The sequence below is a fragment of the Hippopotamus amphibius genome, chromosome 13, assembly GCF_030028045.1.
Source record: "Hippopotamus amphibius kiboko isolate mHipAmp2 chromosome 13, mHipAmp2.hap2, whole genome shotgun sequence".
In the NCBI taxonomy this organism is placed as follows: Eukaryota; Metazoa; Chordata; class Mammalia; order Artiodactyla; family Hippopotamidae; genus Hippopotamus; species Hippopotamus amphibius.
Window position 1 is genome coordinate 35,017,795 of NC_080198.1, and position 19,818 is coordinate 35,037,612.

The window sequence follows — 19,818 nt, forward strand, 5'->3', positions numbered from 1 at the left end:
GTCCTACCATGTTCTTTTTTATGTCCAGCTTCTTTTACTCAGAATGATGTTTTTTAGATTTGCCCATGTTGCTGTGTGTAACGTTTGTTCATTCCTTTGCATCACTGAGTGTCGATATACCACACTATCTATTCTTCTGTTGACAGGCATCTGAATTATTTCCAGTTTTCAGCTATTATGAATAAAGCTGCTCTGAATATTCTTGTGCAAGTCTGTGTGTGTGTGTGTGGGGGGGGGGGTTATTTTTATTTTTCTTGGGTAAATTTAACCTAAGAGTGGAGAAACTGGATCACAGGGTAAGGGTGTGTTTAACTTTATAGGAAACAGACAATAGTGATGGATGCAAACTCCAGTTGTTGTTCATCCTTGGAGTCCCCTCGGTTCCAGACCCTCGGTTGCCTCAAAGAGCCTGCCCCGTCTCCCATGTGGAAGTGAGACTGGCTGCTAGAGGCGGAAGTTATCCTCCAGGAACCCAGAGTCCTGCTGCAATGGAGGATCTGGCTGATGTGGGAGCCAGTCGGGGAGAAGGGAGCTCACATTTAGTGAGCACCAACTACAAGTTGGCCACCACAGAAGACCTTTACTTGCATGCTTTTACTTAATCCTCTGGTTGCTGGGGTCCCGCCAAGAACAGTGCACAAGACGTTTGCTGTCTGCAGAGAGCCTGCCCCCACCTGCCAAGGCTGCCTGTCCCCAGCAGTGCTTCCCAGCTGCCATATTGAATCTATCAGAGGACCCAGCACAAAGGCGATCGGGAAGTGGGGTGGGGTGGGGGTGGGGTCTGTAGAGCCTCTCCCCCTCCCCCGCCCGCACAGAGGAAAAATCAGGCCCTGGGAGAGAAGGGACAACAAACCCAGGTTTTCTGTTCCCAGCTCAGGAGAGGAAATGAGGCCTCCTTCCCTGGAGAGAGGCCCTTTCAAGGACCCCTTTTCATTGAATCAACCCTAGGGAGGACTTTACTTAGCTGGGAGCATTTCTGGGTTGGCCATTTAATAGATCTGTCTGTGTGCCTCAGTCCCACCTGTGCAGGCACACAGCGGCATCAGTGAGAGGCAGGATGCATGAGTGATTTAGTCTGGCTCTGCTGCTTGGAAAGCTCCTTATCTGAAATATTCATAATGGTATTCACAGCCCTATCCAAATCTTAGAGCTGAAAGCATCTCTCGACATCTTTGAGTGTGTCGCTGTGCTTTCAACAGCCCAAATGTTACTAGCCCAATTATAAGGATCAAGTAATTGATATCAGGAAGTTAAATGTGACCATCTCAGGTTTTGTGCTCCAGAACTGACTGAAGACAGTGGAGAATGGAAATTGGAGGACTTAGGAGCAAGACCCACCAGGAATGAAGATCGCAAGTCTCAGGAATTAGAAAGTAAGTCATGAGAAAATTAGAATTCAATTGGCCACACTTCATTTTGTACAAAGTGACGGGGTAAAGCAAGTTCCATTGGCATTTTCTCTGATTTTGTGTGTATTATGCAGAAATCTCTTTCCTCCCAAATATACCCAGCATGACAAGCAGGGAACCAAGTTGGAGGCCTAGAAGTGGCACCTCACGTTTGGCTGGAAGCCCAGCCAGGTAACTGTGAGGCTCTTGTTTATCAGGAAGATTAAGCTTCCCTGTTGCTATAATAGGCATCAAACAAATGCAGTAAATGTCCTTGTTAACATTTTATAGATTCATACCAATATCCTAATAGTTCTTGAATGTAAGCTATACCTTAATAAAAAAGGGAAAATGGCAGCATGGGAAGAGGCAGGGAGTGTGATGGAGGGCATGGGACAGGTGGGGACTGTGGTCTCCAGTCATGGCAAGCAGGCAGGGGATGGAGAAAGGACTCCGAGCATCAGAGGGATACAGGCTCCGCTTGCCCAAGCCCAACAGGTGACTTTGGGGAGAGCCAGGGAGGGTCCAACGTCATGTGTCCTTTTACTCTTTCCTCTCCTGGTGTGCTTGCTCTGCTAACTCCCTTCCAAGGGCCCAAGGACCAGCTCTCTTCATGAAATTCCCACCTCTGTCCCTCTAGGAGGCCACAACAGGCTTCGAGAGTGTTTTATGTCTGTGTTGGCCCTACTTTCTACTCCCTCCTGGCTCCAGGGCTGCAAGCAGCCAAATACAGGAGCCCTTGGCCAGCATAGTGAGGCTTGGTGTCCTGATTCCAAATGCCAGCTTCTCAGGCGCAACCTGAGGTCTTGGAATTGACCTCTCTGGGGTGAAGCCCGGGTGACTGCTTCTTTTTAATGTGGTTTTCAGAACAGGTGGGTAGATGAATGGGGACCAAATGTCCCATCAAAGACATATACATTAGATAAAAATATGTATATGTATTTATGTATTTACATATATATTTATGTGTGTGTGATACACATATACTTTAATGTATATGACTGTTGATGGGACATTTATTATATATATTCGAAATATTTAATACATGCTATATTAATTACATTTTGTTATATATTATAAATTATATTTTCATTTACATATTACGTATTACACATTCATATCACACATACATATTATACATTTAATATTTCATATTGTTTTATTATATATTATATCTTCATATATCATATGTCATTACTAATTAATAATTAGGAATACTTCTAACACATTATACTTCATATATTACAGAATACATATGCTGTTAACAAAGAGAAATGAAAACACATGTCCACAGAAACACTTATACATGAATGTTCATAGCAGCGTTATTCACAATAGCTCTAAATTGGAAAGAACCCAAATGCCCATCAACAAGGGAACAGATAAACAAATTGTGGCAAATCTGCACAGTGGAATAACATTCAGTAAGAAAAAGGAGTGAGCTACAGTTACATGCAACAGCATGGAGGGATCTCAAAATCATTATGCTGCTTGAGAGAAGACAGGCCAAAAAGAGTACCAACTATATAATTCCATTTATATAAAATTCTAGAAAATGCAATCTAACCTGTAGTGACAAAAGCACATCAGTGACTGCCTGGGGATGTTGGAAGAGGGAGGGATGGATTACAAAGAGATGCAAAGAAACTTTTGTGGGTGATGAAAATATTTGTTTTCTTTATTGTCATGACGGTTTTACAGGTATATTCACAGGGTCAAAACTAATTGAATTACAAAATTAAATATGTATAGTTTATTGTACTTCACTTATACTTAAGCAATATAAAAAAACATTTTTTTAAAAAGTTTTTAAAAAAAATATTTGTTTATTTATTCACTTATTCATTTGGCTGAGATGGGTCTTAGCTGTAGCACGTGGGATGTTCATTGTGGCATGTGGGATCTTCAGCTGCAGCATGTGAAATCTCAGTTGCGGCACACATGCAGGATCTAGTTCCCTGACCAGGGATAGAACCCGGGACCCCAGCATTGGGAGTGTGGAGTCTTATGCACTGGACCACCAGAGAAGTCCCAAGAAGAAGCATTTTTAATCCCATTCCTTTTTTAAACAATATTATTATTTTTAATATTGTATATTTCTTTAATATTATTAAAAATAATTATTTAAGATAATATTTTATGAGGGCCAAAATGGTTATACTCCTTTGATGAATGAAATGAAAATTATTTGAAAGTAGTATTTACCTTAGCATTCCTTCTTCCTTTTAAATTTTCTATATATGGTGTATATTTTATAATGCACGGACTATTTTACTAGATAGAATAGTCTGTATGTGGAAAATAATGATTTAAACATAAGTAAACATACAGGAGGGTGTATGCTCAAAACTTCACTGATACGGGTACAATATTTTGAAGACTGGTACAATAGAGAGGTGATGAATCTTTGTTTCTTGGGCACACTGTGTTATTAAAATAATATTATTTAACCTGAAATAAAGGAGTGGTTGAACATCAGGAGAAAAAAAGGAGTACTCTTCTGATACATGTAACGTCATGGATGAATTTTAAAAGCAGACACAAAAGGGTATTACTCTATGATGAAATTTTTTTAAAAACAAACAACACTAACTATGGAGATAGAAATCAGATCAGTGGTTGCCTGTGGGGAGGGGAGTCACTGGAAGGGGATGGAAGGAACTTTCCGGGTGATGGAATGCCCTGCATCTTGATTGTGGTGGCAGTTACCTCTGGCAGTACTCAGAGACTGCACACTTATAAAATGGGTGTATTTTACAGTATGCAAATTACCCCCCCCCCCCAAGAAAAGAGAGAATTGTGGAAAACTTTACTGTGCAGGTCAAGTAAAGCACCACCTGGGCCCACATTTGATCCAAGGGCTATAGGCTTGTGTCCTTGGTATCAGTCACTGCAGACTTTTCTCATACAACTTTTTTTTTTAATATTTGTTTATTTATTTATTTATTGGCTGTGTTGAGTCTTTGCTGCTGCACATGGGCTTTCTCTAGCTGCGGTGAGCGGGGGCTACTCTTCATTCTGGTGCATGGCTTCCTCATTCCAGTGGCTTCTCATTGTGGGGCACGGGCTCTAGGCACGTGGGCTTCAGTAGTTGCAGTACACGGGCTTGACAGTTGTGGCTCATGGGCTCTAGCGCGCAGGCTCAATAGTTGTGGTGCAGGGGCTTAGCTGCTCCACAGCATGTGGGATCCTCCTGGTGCAGGGATCGAACCCCCTGCAGCTAAGTCCCCTGCCTTGTCAGGTGGATTCTCAACCACTGCGCCACCTAGGAAGTCCCATCTCATACAACTTTTAAATTGGGATATTACTCATATGCCACAAAATTCACCCTTTTAAAGTGTACAATTCAGCAGTTTTTAGTATATCGTGAAGTTGTGTAACCATCACCATATCTATTTTTCGAACATTTCCTCACCCCAAAGATAAATGCCAGCCTTGTATCCCCTGCATTGCTGAGTGTTCTTGGTCACCTGTCCTGTGCCCTTAAGCTCTTGTTAGCAGATAAGAAGTTGAAGGGGAAAAAAGGCTTAGGAGAAGTGCATGGCCCAATAATATAAAATTGAGAACATCGTGCCCATTAATTATTTTTCCTCCATGAATTGGGAAAACAGAGCCGTGGAAGTAGAGAGGGATCACTGGGAATGAATTGGGCATAGCCTTGGGCTTGTGACACTCAAGGACGGAAATGGGGTCGGGGGAGCCCTTGCTTCTCCCAAGATAGGTGACTGGGGAAAAGCAAGCAGAGAAGGAAGCGGAGAGATCTTGGGAGTCTTCCTGGAGGAAGTGGTTTTGGACCAGGCCAATTATTTCTCATAATTCTGTTGTGCTTTACAATTTGCAAAGTGTGTTTATGAACATTATGGCCTTGGATTCTTAGGGCCTGGCATGATATGTGGCTTTAACCACATTTTTATAGAGATGAGGAAACTGAGGCCCAGAGAGGTGAAGCGCCCCATAAAGGAGGTCTTATTGGGGAATTCCCTGGCTGTCCAGTGGTGAGGACTCTGTGCTTCCACTGCTAGGGACCTGGGTTCGATCCCTGGTCAGGGAACTAGGATCCTGCAAGTCGCACAACACAGCCAAAAGTGAATAAATAAATAAAAATAAATTAAATTAAATTTGAAAAAAGGTCTCATAAAAAAGCAGTGACTAAATCTGGACTTGACCCCCAAGCTGTCTACCTCCAAGCACACTGCTTTTTCCTTTACAATGCACCATAGGGGAGAGGGATGCCCGGTGGGGTGAAATTGCAGGAGCCAAGACGTGGAGGTGGAGCCGGGCATGTGTTGAAGGGACATGTGGCAGTGGCCTGTGCCCCTAGGGCAGCAGGGCCAGCATTGTGAACCGGGCCCCACTGGAGAGTGGCGTGGTGTGAGCAGGGACTCTTTGGTGGTAATCTACTTGATCCCTTGCATGACTAGCCACCGGGCATCATTGTGTGATTTGCTTCCCTTAGGCTGACCAGTCAGTGGCAATGCGGGGCTGCTGACAAAAGGGCCTAGCAGGCTGCAGAACTTTAAGTTCTTCTTGGGTTGAAAATGGACCCACGTCCTGGCTGAGGGCTCTACAGCTCCCCAGAGTCCAGGCCTGGCCCTCACATTCTCATTCAGAACAAGGCCCTGAATTGAAACCCACCTGCACAGAGAAGGCCTGCTTGGAAGTAGCAGGGGGTGGGGATTCATACAGAATGATCCCACATTGATCCCTTGGTCAGTGAGGACAGGGGGTCATGGTCATAGCATCCACCCCTGGAGCCAGTAGGAAGTGGAGAGTGAGTTGGGAATGGCTGGGGTACCTCATGGGTGTGCCAGCCTCTGGTCTTGGATGTTGCCGGCTGACCCACTAGCCACCTCTCATCAATCTGCTGCCTTTCAGGGAAAGGGCCAACTTCATGGTGAATAAAACAGGCACATCTCTGCCCTCAGGGGGACTGATGTCTGTGGGGTTAGATGAGGGTGACAGGAACCACCCCCCCAAATGACAAATACAGATATAAATTATAGGCACCAGTTGTGGGGAGAGAGAGAACCTGTTTTGGTGGAGTGAGCAGGGAAGACTTCTTTAAGGAGACCACCTTTTTAAACAGATACTGGAACAATGAGTTGGTACCAACTACATGAAGGTTGGTGCATGAGGTGGGATGGAGAGTGTCCCAGGCAGTGGGAAACAGAGTGTGCAAGGGTCCTGAGGTGGGAAGGGCCTCGGCATACTTATGGGATGGAGCTGAACTGCAGCCAGCAAGACAGGTAAGTGGTGCCTGGTGAGTTTGTAGGGTGGCCAGGGCCAGTCTCAGAGGCCAAAGTAAGTCTTCTGGCTTTTTCAAAGTGCAATGGGAAGCCCTGGGAGGCTTTTGAGCAGGGGTGTGTCATGATCAGAAGTCGGTTTTCTCCATGCTCTGCTGGCAGTGACTCTCCTGTGAATAACTACTACCCAAATTTGCAAGCAGCAGACGGGTTGAGGAGTTGGTCTGCCTGGTGTGTGGTCTCTGCCTCTCACGGAGGCAGAGCTAGACCACACACCAGGCAGACCAGCTTTGTCCATAGAGAATGTCATGACCTACCCTGGGGGATTTGCAAGGGGTAAAGAAGGTTTCCTGCATGTGTACACATGTCCACAGCTACACAGGACCCTGCACAAGCCAGACTCTTAAATGGCAGTTTTCAGTTGTTCCTTGTGGCCCTCCGCTCTCCCTCTTCCTCAGGGGTCACGAAGGTGAGCCACAAAGAGAGGCTGAAGTCAGTGAAGGACCTCGCTTCTGTCTGAGTTTTAACATATTTGGATAAATGGAAAGATAGCAAATGTCCTGGTTGGGAAAATGAAATTTTATAAAATATTTGAGATGTTTAAATGAATTCATAAGTTTAATGTAACTCCATGCAAAAATCCCAGTTTTTGGGGGGGGAACTAAACATATCAGTAACAACAGCTGATATTTACTGAGTATATATGTACTATGTGCCAGGCATTGAGCTTGTGAGACAGGTAGTACTTTTATCCCCATTCTACAGACTAAGCCTCTAAAGCCTGGAGGCGATAAGCAACTTGCCAAGGTCACAGGGCTGGTGAGTGTTGAACTTGGATGATCCCATCTCCAAAGCCAGCACTCTTAACCCCTGTATGATTATCCTAGAATGTGTATGGACTTAAACCAGTCTGGATATCAAGTGATATTCTGAATAAAAAAAGACCCCGTGAGGAGGATTCTAGCCCTGCCAGATGTGAGAACCTATTTTGAAGAACCAATATTTAGATCCACATGGTATTAGCTTAAACCAAAGTCTGTGAAAGGAAATGGAGAATTCAGAAATAGACCAACTGAAATCAAAAGCCTAGCATAAAAGTAGATTTTAAAAAATATTTATTTATTTGTGCTGGGTCTTACTTGTGGCAGGCAGGCTCCTTAGTTGTGGCATGTGAACTCAGTTGCGGCATGCATGTGGGATCTAGTTCTCTGACCAGGGATGGAACCTGGGCCCCCTGCATTGGGAGTGCAGAGTCTTAACCAATGGACAACCAGGAAATCCCGCATAAAAGTAGATTTTACTAAGCAAAGGATAAGGGAAGAATTATTTAATAAATGGTGACTGCATAAAAACTAATGATGATGGTGATTAGTCAAATCCATGTTTTACCCCACACAGCAAAAGAAACGTGCCATGGATAATCACCAAAGAATTAAACATAAAATGAAATTTTAGAAAACTAGCAGAAAATAGACTATCAGTTGGGTGGCAGAAAGCTTACTTAGTCAGCATTGAAGTAATTTAAAACAAAAATCACAAAAGACCAGAACGACAGATTGAATAAAACAAAAAAGAACAATGGACTGGGAAATACATGGTTCACTGATGACAGCGGAGCAATATCTATAACATAAAAAAACGATTATTCAAAGTTAGAAGAGGTTCAAGTCCCGAAAAGATGAGTGGATATGAACAGATCATTTACAGAAAGGAAAAAACAGATAGTAAATTCATGGAAAAACTCTTTAAAGTCATTTAAGAAATACTGAAGTAACCTTGGACTACCAACAGACACTGCTAAAATAGGGGAGAAAAAGGAAGATGGTACCCAATGCTTAGAAATGTGTATTGAACTCTTTACAACTTGTTCCTGGGAGGTGCAGGCTGAGTGGGGCAGCTCTTTGGGAAGCCCCGTGGCACTGTGGGGCAAGAACACCTTGCTGCTCCTTAACCTTTCACTTGGTTATTCAACTGCCAGGAATTTGTCCCAAGTGCAGAACTAAGATCTATTAGCAAACCATTACAAGGGACCAGAATCGGCAATGTGAGGAGAATGAGTGAATGGATGAGTATACCTGCACACATTAAAAACGAATCGTGTGACCAAAAGGAAAATGTTAGTGATGGTATCAAACACAAAAGAGAATGTGTGGTCGCAACTGTGTAAAGCCGTGCACATAGGCGGAAGCTTTCATGTGTGAAAAGCTGCATTTTGTAGTAGTATTATGGATACTACTTTATTCTTTTTGCATGTTTCTTTCTTCCTGGTTTTCAAATTGTCTTTTCAGGGTCAGTTTAAAAAAAAAAATCTGGATTCAAATCTAGGCAGCAGCGTGACTTTGGGGCAACTTTGTCTGTAAAGTGGGGTGATACTTCCCAGCGCGGTGGTTGAGGTCAGCGGGAAGCGAATTGAGCCGCATTTGGCACCCCAGACCTCCTTCTTGCGGTGGGGGTGCCTCCTCCTCCCTGAAAGGCTGGAGCCATCGGAGCCCTGTCGGAGACCTCCTTCCCGGGCCCAGGAGTCGGGGCACTCCTGAGTCTCCGTGGCGCAGGGACTCCCTCCTGCCGGGAACTCTCCAGAGCAGGTGGGGAGGGGGGTGTCCCACTGGCACCTGCCCTCGCTGGGGAAGGGGCGAGCTCGGGGAACATAACCGCCCGTGGACACCTCGGGTTGCGGGGCCGGCTTGTAGCCACCTTCGAGCTTCTGTCCCGACCCGGGGCCCCCTGCTCTCCCGCCGGAATTCGGCAGCCGTCTTGTGCCCCCTCGCCGGGGCCCCGAGCGGCAGGAAAACTCGGCTTTACAGGGCGCCTCCTGCGGAAGCCTGGAGACACCGGGTGCGCCGGGGCCCCGGGTCTGACTTCGCAGACAGGGGGCACCTGGGTGCCTTTCCAGATCTCAAGGGGCGCGCCAGGTCCCCGACGTGGGCTAGGCGGGCGGACGCAGCCTTCTCCTGCGGCGACACGCGCGGATCTGGGATCCAGCCGTCGCTCCGTCCGTTCCTCCGCTAATGCCACCTCGCCGGAGGCTGTCACGTGCGGAAGACAGCATCGCGCTTCGCCCGGGCCAGCACGCCAAAATCGACACCCGGACGCCACCCGGCTCCCTGGGCTGCGTCCACAACCCGAGGTGAGGCGCGGAGGCCCGTCCCTCGTGGGTCGGAGCAGGGACCGGATGGGCGCCGGGTCCCTGGGGGCGCGTCTCCCCGTCGCGGCTCGTCCGCGCGGGGCCGCAGGGCCGTCGGGGGTCCGGAGGCGCCGCCGCTTGCCCTGCGCCACGGCCTCGGGGGTGTCCGCTGCAAGTTGTGGGCTGGGGGCACGAGGGGCGGGGTCGGCTGGCGGCGCTGGACCCCCGGGACCCCAGCCCTCGGCCGCCTTGCCTCCCGCACCGGCCCAGCGGGGCCGGAAGACGCGCGGGCTAGCTCGGGGAGGCCCGGCCGAGGGGCGCCACGCGCGCGGCTTGAGGGGCGCCGGCTGCCGGGAGGAGTGCGGATGGGGGGGGGCGCGGGCGCATGCGCCCTGCGCCCGTGCCATATTGGAATGAGTCGGAGCGCGGAGCGCCGCCGCCGCCGCCGCCGCCTCCGCCGGAGCGCGGGTGGAGGGGGGCGGGGAGAGCTGCCGGCCGCCCCGCTCGGCGGAGCCCAGCAGGAAGGAGGGCGCGAGCGGGCGAGCGCGGGCGGCGCGGGCGGAAAAAGCGCTCGCGCGGGGGAACGGAAAGAAGGAAAGAAAGAAAGAAAACGAGCGCGAGAAGGGAAAAGCGAACGAGCGAGCGAGCGCGCGCGCGCGAAAACTCCCGGCAGGTAAAAAAGCGGGGCCGCCGGCTGGGCCTTCCCGCGCGGCGGCCTGAAGGGGCGGCGGCGGCGCCGGGGTGGTGGACCGCGCGGCGGCCCCCTCGAGGCGGCCGCGCAACTTTGCCAGCGAACATCCGCCGGGAGCCGGAGGGCGGCCGGCGCGCGGGCTGAGGCGCCAACGGGCGGCGGCGGAGCGTTGGGGGCGGGGGCGGGGGGGGGTGGGGGGAAGCGCGGCGCCCGCGCGCGGCCTGGCGCGTCCCCGCGTCCCCGCGCGCCGGCCGGCCGGGCTGCAGGAGCGCGCCTGGGCGCCTCGCTGCTGCTGCGGCGGCGGCGGCGGCGGCGGCGGCGGCGGCGGCGGCCGGCTGTCCCGGGCGGACAGCGCGGCGCACGGCAGCCCTGGGGCGTGAAAGGAAAGTGGCCGGGCGGCGGCACCGCGGCGCCCAAGTTCCCCGGCGCGCTGGGCCCGCCGCGCGCCCCTCCCGGCGCGCCCCGCGCTCCCTCCCGCCGAGCCCCCGCGGACCCGCCCCCCGGGCTCGCTCCGGGGCTGGGGCGCGAACCCGCAGCAGGACCCGGGGGCGCGCCGCCCCCGCGGCCGTCCGAACTTCGCTGGGCCGAGGCGGCCGCGGCGAGGTGGCCGAGCGTCCAGCGGCCGCCGCAACCGGTGGCTTCGGACCGGCGTGGTGGAGTGCGCCGGGCCTCTGCCCTGGGCTCGCCCGGAACCCGCTGCCCGACCCCAGCCGGACCTGCCGCTCCGGAGGTCCGTGACCGTTTCGATTTCTGTTCTTAAAGTCTCGTTTTGGATCCTGAGAAGGAGGCTCTGGAGAGGCGAGCAGAGTGTCCCGAGAAGGCAGGCCTGCTCTGTGGGGGAGCTGAAACGCCTTGTGAGAACGGAGATAAATTCCCGCGGAAAGGATGTGTGTTAAGTTTTTCACAAGATGTCAGCTGCTCGCTGGGGTCTAAAACTGAGCCGTAAAGGACAGGTCACCTGCACGTTTTGTTATGCGCCGGGAGTGGGTAGGACCCCCTTGCCAGGGACAGGCTTTTTATTTAGTGGGGCTTATTCGCAGCGGGTCACTCAAAGCCATGCGGGTGGACGGCCTCGAGCGAGTTTTCGTGAGCCCTACTTAGCAGTGATATAGTCTTGAGAACCAAGAAACCATCAAAGAGATTTGAAAGGAAATAAGATGGATTTCGTCAATCCCTGCATATACCTCCTCCTCTGGAACCACATTTTTAAGATGTCACACTTTATTGCGTTGCAAGTAAAATGCCTGAAAATGTAAGTGTTCATTTGTCAGCTGTCGAGAGGAGAAAGGAAGATGAGCGTCTTGCATACACTTTGGGGCCTGTTGGCCTGGTGTTTTGAGGAATGTGTTGAGTCTTTCTAGGCCACAGGTAGGTTGAGAGCTGAGATTTGTTTACAATGTCAGAAAAGTAACGGCTTGATAGAAACGGGAGTGGCCCAAGATCTGGAAACAGTTGTTACTACTGTTGTCATTGACTAGCTGCCTTATCTAGGGTATGTTTCTTACCCTTTACAGATTTGGTTTTCCTTGTTTGCAAAGTTAGAGAATGACTAGATCATCATTCTGTTTGGTTTCAGTTCTGAAATTCAGTGACTTTTTAAAGTGAAAGATTAAAAAAATCTTGGTCTGTACTTTGAAAGATTCTGCACAACAGTGCTCATAAAATGTGCATCTTTATTAAAATACGTTTAGAAAAAATATCTTGGGAGCTCTATCTAGGATGATTTTATGTACTTTATTATCTGGAAAGATAGTTACAAACATATTTTAATGTGTCTGAAATTTTATGTATATATTTATTCATTTATTTATTAAGGCCTAACTGACAGTAAGATCTCAAGTACCTAGAGTTCAGTGACTTTTTAGATTTGTATGTGCTCTGGTAGCTACACTCAGATCAAGATGTAGAGCATTTTCAGCTTCCCAAAGGACTCTCTCTACATTCCTTCTGTTCAGTAAACACCTTCCCCCTCCCAAGGTGATCACTATCCTGACTTCCATCACCACTGGTGAGTTTTGCTTTGCAGCAGAACCCTTTTGAGGGTGAAAGGGGGCAATATTATTAATAAACTGAAGGACAGCATGTGTGTAAGCTTGGAGTTATGATCATGGTCGTTTTTGCCATGATCCTGATGCCTTTATAACAGTTCTTACTTTTTTTTGCTACCTAAAATAACTAAAAATTCTGACCTGGGAAACTTGTTAGAAGATCACTTTTTAGCCGAGGGAGTACTGTGCAGGTTTGGATCTGTGGTTCTCGGGAGTCCTTGTGGACATGGGCCCTGTGTTAATGTGTTATTTCCTGTTTTTGGAATACAGATATATTTGCAGACAGTCGGTTTGAAGGGTGAATCATGAACTTTCCTAATAAGTCAGGTTTAAGGTGTCAGTAGATGAATCTGAAAAGCCTAGAATTTGCTGAGAAAATTAAATGAAAATTGATGTTTTAAAGTTCATTGAATTAAAGAATGTTGGCATAAAGCTTTAACAGTCTTTTAAATCACAGCAATTAACTTGATTTTTACATGCAAGATATTTGCCTCGTGTATCAAATCATTAAAACTCTAGCGATGAAAGCAAAAACGAAAGGTAGCTAAAAATTATGTCAGGTGTGATTTTTTTGTTTTTAAATTTCAACATGATTAAGATTTCTTTTTGTGTTAAACCTAGGAAGTTGGGTTTTTTATATTACCCACTGAAGCAAGTACTTCAGCAATTTGCTTATCCTTCCCAAATGCCTTTTAGTATATTCTTGTACTCGTTCTTGTTTCTACTGCTAAAGGACTCAGAGGTTGTAAGTGAATTCTTGTTAGTTCTCACAAAGGTTTGTGTTTTTTTACTGCAAGGCCATCTGTGTGATAGAAAGTTTGCAACTAAGACCTGTGGTAGGGATGTATGGGGCATAGTCTGCAAAGTTCAAAGATTTTCTTTTGTGAAATGATTCTGCTGAATAATTCTGTTTTTCTGTGACTAAATCAGACAATTGGCCAAAAACTAAGCTGAATTTGGTCACTCTACCCGGAGATTCATAGCATCATTAGCAAAGAAAATAATTCATCACTTAGTTATTATTGATCCACCATCTTTTCTCCTTCCTTCTTTTCCTCCCTCCCTCCCTCCCTTCCTTTCTTTCTTTTTTTGGGGGGGGGAGGCTGACTTTTTAGATTTCTTAGCTTTTGTGTTATCAGATATTTAACTTAAAATTTGTTAAATTTTTGAGAGATGCAACTAAAGGAGATGCAAAATGAGAAACACAAATGAAAGGGAATTCCATCTTTTGCTGTTTTTTTTTTGTAAACTCTGATTTTTCTCTTTAAAAATGCTTTTCCTTAATTTTGCTGTTTCTGTAGGGTACTTTTGCTTTCACAGTGGTAACTAGACTGGGCTTAGCTTTAGAACCATGATGTAGAAGCTGCTATCTTTTGACTCTGAAGTCTATAGAAAAGCTGAACTGTCCAGATTTCAGTGGCCTCTTTATTATGACTTCATGTCATGTTCACATGAAATAAATGAATATAATCCAGAAAACAGAAGGCCATAAAGCAGGTGTTTTGAATGCTAAATATTTTTTATTAAAGCTGTTCTATCTTATAATTTCCTGAAACTTTTCTTTCTGGAATTATTTGGCTGTTAACCAATATCTCAGAATAATTTAAATGAGAATGAAAGAACATGTAATTAGTAAATGATATGGCTTTGTTATGGCAGGGTATTTTTATTTCTGTAAACAGAATTTGTTTTCTAACTGGAATGTTTTGTAATTGAAAAAATATTTCTTCTTGTACGTAGTTGTTACATGAAAGTAACCCCTGGTGAAAGTCTCCGGGGATTTTGGTTACCTGGGAGATTTTTGAACCATTAGACTTAAGGTAGTGGGATTTTTTTTTAATATAAATTTATTTATTTATTTATTTTATTGGCTGTGTTGGGTCTTTTTTGCTGTGCGCGGGCTTTCTTTTTAGTTGCGGTAAGTGGGGGCTTCTCATTGCCGTGGCTTCTCTTGTTGCGGAGCACGGGCTCTAGGTGCATGGGCTTCAGTAGTTGCAGCACATGGGCTCAATAGTTGTGGCTCATGGGCTCTAAAGCGCAGGCTCAGTGGTTGTGGCGCACGGGCTTAGTTGCTCTGCGGCATGTCGGATCTTCCTGGAGCAGGGATCGAACTCGTGTCCCCTGCATTGGCAGGCACATTCTTAACCACTGCGAAGCCCAGGGAGTGGGGTTTTGATATGACTCTATACTTCTTCAAGTGGAACTGGCCCCATTGGAAAATGTTTAAAATAGAAAGGATGTGGTCAGGTTGTTACAAGTTCATTTTTAAGCTTTACAAAAGTAGAAGAGAGGATAAGAAGACAGGTTATTAAAAGAAAAATTAAGACTTTACTGCAGAAGTTTTAACAAGTTTGACTGTAAACCTTTGCCTGTTGCTCAAAGGCACCTAAAGGTTTGTAATTATTTTCTAGTCTCTTTTATTCAAGAGGATGTTTATAAATTTATTTAGCTTTTTTTTGTCTTTAGATCATCACTCAAGGTCATAATTAAAAGAAAAATGTTGTCTATATATTGTGCTAAAGGTATTAGGTCCCAGCTGAACTTTGTGGTTTGATAGTTGAGTAACTTCAGAGCCAGGCACTGGACTGTGTGGGTAAAGGCTATACGGTGGCATTTCTAACATGGTGTACAGTGCTGTATGCAGGTTCCTTTGTGGATGTTTTTGCTTAATCTAGGGAAAGGTTAATCACTAGACTGATTTGGGGTGGATAGGGCAGTTGAGAGTACCTGCTTGGTCTGGGAAAGTTGGTCTGGGCTGAGATGACATTTGGAAAGGATCTTAGAAGAGAGATGGAGGGTGATTTGTTGGCAGCTGCAAGTGCAGGGCAGTCATGCTTGGAATGACAACATGAGATGGACTGAGAAATTTAACAATCATTAAAAGACCTCGAGTTTTCCCTGCTTAAATACAGTTTAAAGTGTTAAACAATAAGTACTTCGATTTGAATTCCAAATTATTATATATATATATTTTTACTCAGAATAGTTTTTTAAAAAGTATTTGAGGTGGCTACTATGTAATATTTGCTCAGTGGTAAGGCCACCTGTGAGTTATCACTAGTTTTCACATTAATTTCATGTTAATTTGGTACCCAGAATAGTGCTTTTTTTGTCTCTGGGTTTTTGCTAGTGTTTTTTCTTATTGATCTGTTCCTAAAAACATGCTTTATCCATGTTAAAAATAATGTATGATATTTTGGAATCATAAGTTTAAACCACTGTGGCTCATCTGTACTCCTGTCATCTTGGGGTGGCTGATGATGACGTAGATGCACTTGACATGCTGCCTGTCTGGAGCGTGGTAAATAATGTGGACGTAAATGTACAGTATTTTAAAAATGTTTAATTTTGTAAGTTGTGGTAAAATATACACCACATAAAATTTACCATTTTAGTGTGCAATTGAGTGGCATTAAGAAGATTCACAGTGTTGTGCAGTGACCACCGCTATCCATTTCTGGAACTTTTTCATCTTCCCAAACTGAAGTTCTGTACTATTGACAGTAACTCCCCACTCCCTGCTTCCTGCAGCCCCTGGCGACCACCATTCCACTTCCACCTCTATGCATTTGACCATTTGGCTTCCTCATACAAGTGGAATCATACAGTATTTGTCCTCTTGTGAGTGGGTTATTTCACTTTAGCGTGGTGTCCTCAAGGGTCATGCATGTTGTAGCATGTGTGTCAGAATTTCCTTCTGAGGAAATACATTTCCAAAGGAGATAAAATAGGTCACGGAAACCTGTGCACTAGGGCTCGTTTACCTCCTTTGGAAGAACTCTCTAAGTGCCAGCAGAACTGTGGGAACCAGGACCTTTTCCTTAGATGTAGTTCTGATACCCACGGTTATCGGAACGAAAGAGAGAGATGGAAGCAGAATATGACAACAACGTAGAAGACAGGAAGTTGTGAAAGCAAAAGGTTCCTGCAGTCTGGGATCTCATTTTTTAAAAAATTAATTAATTAAATTAATTAATTTTATTGACTGTGTTGGGTCTTTTTTTTTTTTGCTGTGTGCAGGCTTTCTTTTTAGTTGTGGTGAGTGGGGGCTACTCTTCGTTGTGCTGCGCGGCCTCCTCATTGCTGTGGCTTCTCTTGTTGCGGAGCATGGGCTCTAGGCATGTGGGCTTCAGTAGTTGCAGCACGTGGGCTCAATAGTTGTGGCTCACGGGCTCTAAAGCGCAGGCTCAGTAGTTCTGGCGCACAGGCTTAGTTGCTCCGCGGCACGTGGGATCGCGCAGGCTCAGTAGTTGTGGCACACGGGCTTAGTTGCTCCGTGGCATGTGGGATCTTCCTGGAGCAGGGATCGAACCCGTGTCCCCTGCATTGGCAGGCAGATTCTCAACCACTGTGCCACCTAGGAAGCCCTGAGATCTCATTTGAATGGGGACAGAGAGCCTTGTGGGTCTTAGGATACCACCTTATTGTGTAATCATTGATGTTCACAATGTTGGCCTGAGTCAAAGCGTTCTGTTCAGAACAGTTAACCAAAAGAGTTTGTGTGTCTAAAGTTGTAAATAAGCCTTCAGCTATCTGAGAGGCATGATTACTCAGTGACTCATTCCCCAGCTGTTCTGGTTAGTTGAGGTTTTACCATAGTTCACTCTCGTTTCTATGTTAATGGAAAACTAATGAGTATTTAAAAGGGCTTAATAGTTTACATAATAATGATACCACATAATTAATGCTTTGTATTTTAGCTTTATTGTATTACTTTAACTCTGTATTTGGGAAACATAGATGTCCAGTCATAGAGAGAAAAAGCAGGTTTGACAGAACTAAGGAGTGTGGGTTGAGCAGTTAGCACTTCCAGAATAGCTAAAGAGGTGTAAGAGTTTTTTTTTTAAATTATTATTGTTTTCTTTACTATTATTATTATTACTATTTTTAATTGGCATATAGTTGATTTACAATGTTGTGTTAATTTCAGGTGTACAGCAGAGTGATTCAGGGGGGTGTGTGTGTGTGTGTGTGCGCTTTTTCAGATTCTTTCCCATTATAGGTTATTAAAAGATACTGAATATAGTTCCTTGTGCTATCCATCTTTACTGTTATTTTTGATGCCTTTGTTAGAGACTTTCCTGAGTGCTGTTTGTTCTGGGATGGTGGGGGAGACACCTTAGAACATCTCTTGATCATGCCCCTTCCCAGTTTCCTTCTTGACCAGGGTGCTTTTGACTGTCTTCATGCCAGTGAGTGTCATGAAGCCTGATTTTTTTTTCTTTTACGCCTTAAATTACTGCTCAGTTCTTAAGAATATCAGAGTGGCTAGTTGTTTCCTAGAGTCAGTAAGGCTTTTCTGAAAATATCAGTTTCTTTGGCAAGATATATTGTCCCTAAGACACTAGTGAGCACCTCTTTTACACCATTCTGTCCCCATTGTGTATCATTGATACTCCTGAATTGTAAATTGAACATTTTGAAAACCCCAGTTTATATACCAGAGTCAGTTTGTTAATTTTTAATATAAGAATTGGAGTTTCTAAGTACACTGTTAGAAGAGACAGCCTTTTCTTAAAAAAAAAAATAGTTGTTCTTTCCAGGAATATACTTTCCTTTTGATTAGTTTTCATTTTTATTATTGAGCAGAATGGGCAGGGGTAGGTGATCTAGTAGCTAAACCTAGAAATTTAAGAAACTGGGTATTTTGTTGTTATGGTCATTTATGATCTCTGAACCCTGTGATGTTTATTATTTTCATTTTGTTTCTTTTTGAAGCTGATTTTAGTCCTCGATCATGGTTTGTATTTGCATTTAAAATATACATTAGTTTTTATTAGTGTTAATATTGACACAAGTAACACTGTACACAAATTGGGAGACAGACTTAATGTGCTCTTAGGCATTATCTGCACCTGGTTTGCCTTAAGGGCTCCTGGGTGAACTGAGAAACTTTAAATGACTCTATTGCCAGTAAGAGCCGTGACAAGGGAAGCAGTGGGCTGGATGGGCTTTTTTGTCCTTGCCTTCTAGGGTGGCTCTCCCTTTTCTGCCATGAGTGCTTGAGGAGGGCTCTGTGACTCCTACAGCCAGATCCAGGGCTTTAAGGCACAACAAGATTCAGAAAACAGTCTCTCCTTCGCACCCACTCCTTGACCTTTACCCTGATTTTGGCTTCCTATTAACTTTGAGAGGCGCTCTTTCCACAGCCACTATACTAGTGAAGTCTCAGGTTTTGGTATAGTATTCTTTTTCTGCAACCTCCTCGAGAGGCTTCCCTACTCTGTCTGTCTCACTTTGACCTCATTGTGACCTCCTTTTCCTCTCAATGAGTTCTAGCCCCTTTAGGCCTGGACCCATTGTCCAATCTTTTGTTTGCTTCCTGACCAATATTCTTTACTCTGGTCCCTTTGCCCTTCTGCACCCGCGGCTCTGTTGAGCACCACCCTGGCCAGTCCAGCCTGTGCCCCTCTGCTCTGGACAGACTGCCCCCAAATCAGGGTCTCCTCCTGAAGTGGCCCTAAGTGCCGCTGGCTCCACATAGTTTTAGCTCGAGGCAGACCCTTTTCTTTTTCCCTTCTGTGACCTTTAGAGACCCTCTCTTGTTTCTCTGTTTGCACCTCTTTTGGTGGATTCCCCCACATTTAAACTTCATCTAGCCCTTATTATGCCCCACTAAATCTTTCTGCTGAGCTTCAGATCCATATGTCCTCTGCTCTCTGCGCCTATTCAGTTTGGATGCTCTGCTGGCCCCTCAAAATCTACAGGTTCCAAACAGAATCCCTCAGTCTGCCTTAAAGCTGCTCCTCTAGCTCGCCCGTCTACCTGGGTCTCTGTTTTTACCTTCCTTCTTAGTGATGGTGTCCATTCCCCCCCCCCCCCCCCCCCGACAGCTTTCCCATGGAACTGGGTCTTATTCTTGAATTACCAACCCTTGACTTAAGCATGTGCAGTTCTGACTCCTTGGCTTTCAAACATTTTTAGAAGCTATGGGATCCTCGAGAGGCTTTCACTTAACAAAGTGAAATCTTTCTAGGAAGCCCAATATGTAAAATAAGTAAAACTAGAGTTCTGGTGGAAGGCAAGTGAAGGGTCGGCATCCTGTCCTGCCACTTAGGCCTCCTAGTGCTGCCTTCTTCCTCCTCCGAGACAGAGCTGATATCTGGTCCTTAGATTCTGTAAGTGGAGCTCCCTGGAGTTGGTCAGTACTGCCTGAGGGCACTCTGCTTGTCTGAAAATCACTTGATCTCTTCTGCACCCCGCCTCTTTCCCATTGGTTTTATTTTAATTGTGACTGGTAAATATAAGATTAATGCCATGATGAATCTTGCCAGGGAAAAGGAGAGCCACTTTGGAAAGTGAAACTAGGTATTAAAAAGAGCCA

General features: G+C 45.8%; 2 protein-coding genes across 5 annotated transcripts in view; one reads left to right on the top strand and one right to left on the bottom strand.

The window, feature by feature from the left end:
- Positions 1–9,025: 9,025 nt before the first annotated feature.
- Positions 9,026–19,302, bottom strand: LOC130834416 (uncharacterized). The gene is made up of 2 exons (XM_057704588.1): positions 19,278–19,302; positions 9,026–11,277 (listed from the first exon to the last, which is right to left on the bottom strand). Exons 1-2 carry the CDS (start codon positions 19,300–19,302, stop codon positions 9,026–9,028), a joined length of 2,277 nt encoding a protein of 758 aa, XP_057560571.1.
- SFMBT1 (Scm like with four mbt domains 1) overlaps positions 10,291–19,818 on the top strand; it is a 133,282-nt gene continuing 123,754 nt past the window's right edge. For 3 of the 4 annotated variants that reach the window (XM_057705557.1, XM_057705559.1, XM_057705563.1), the window contains exon 1: positions 10,783–11,176. The gene's annotated coding sequence lies outside the window, so the exon portion shown is untranslated. Of the gene's footprint in view, positions 10,429–10,782; positions 11,177–19,818 lie in introns of those variants that run through there. The other variant, XM_057705558.1, reaches the window with a different exon arrangement.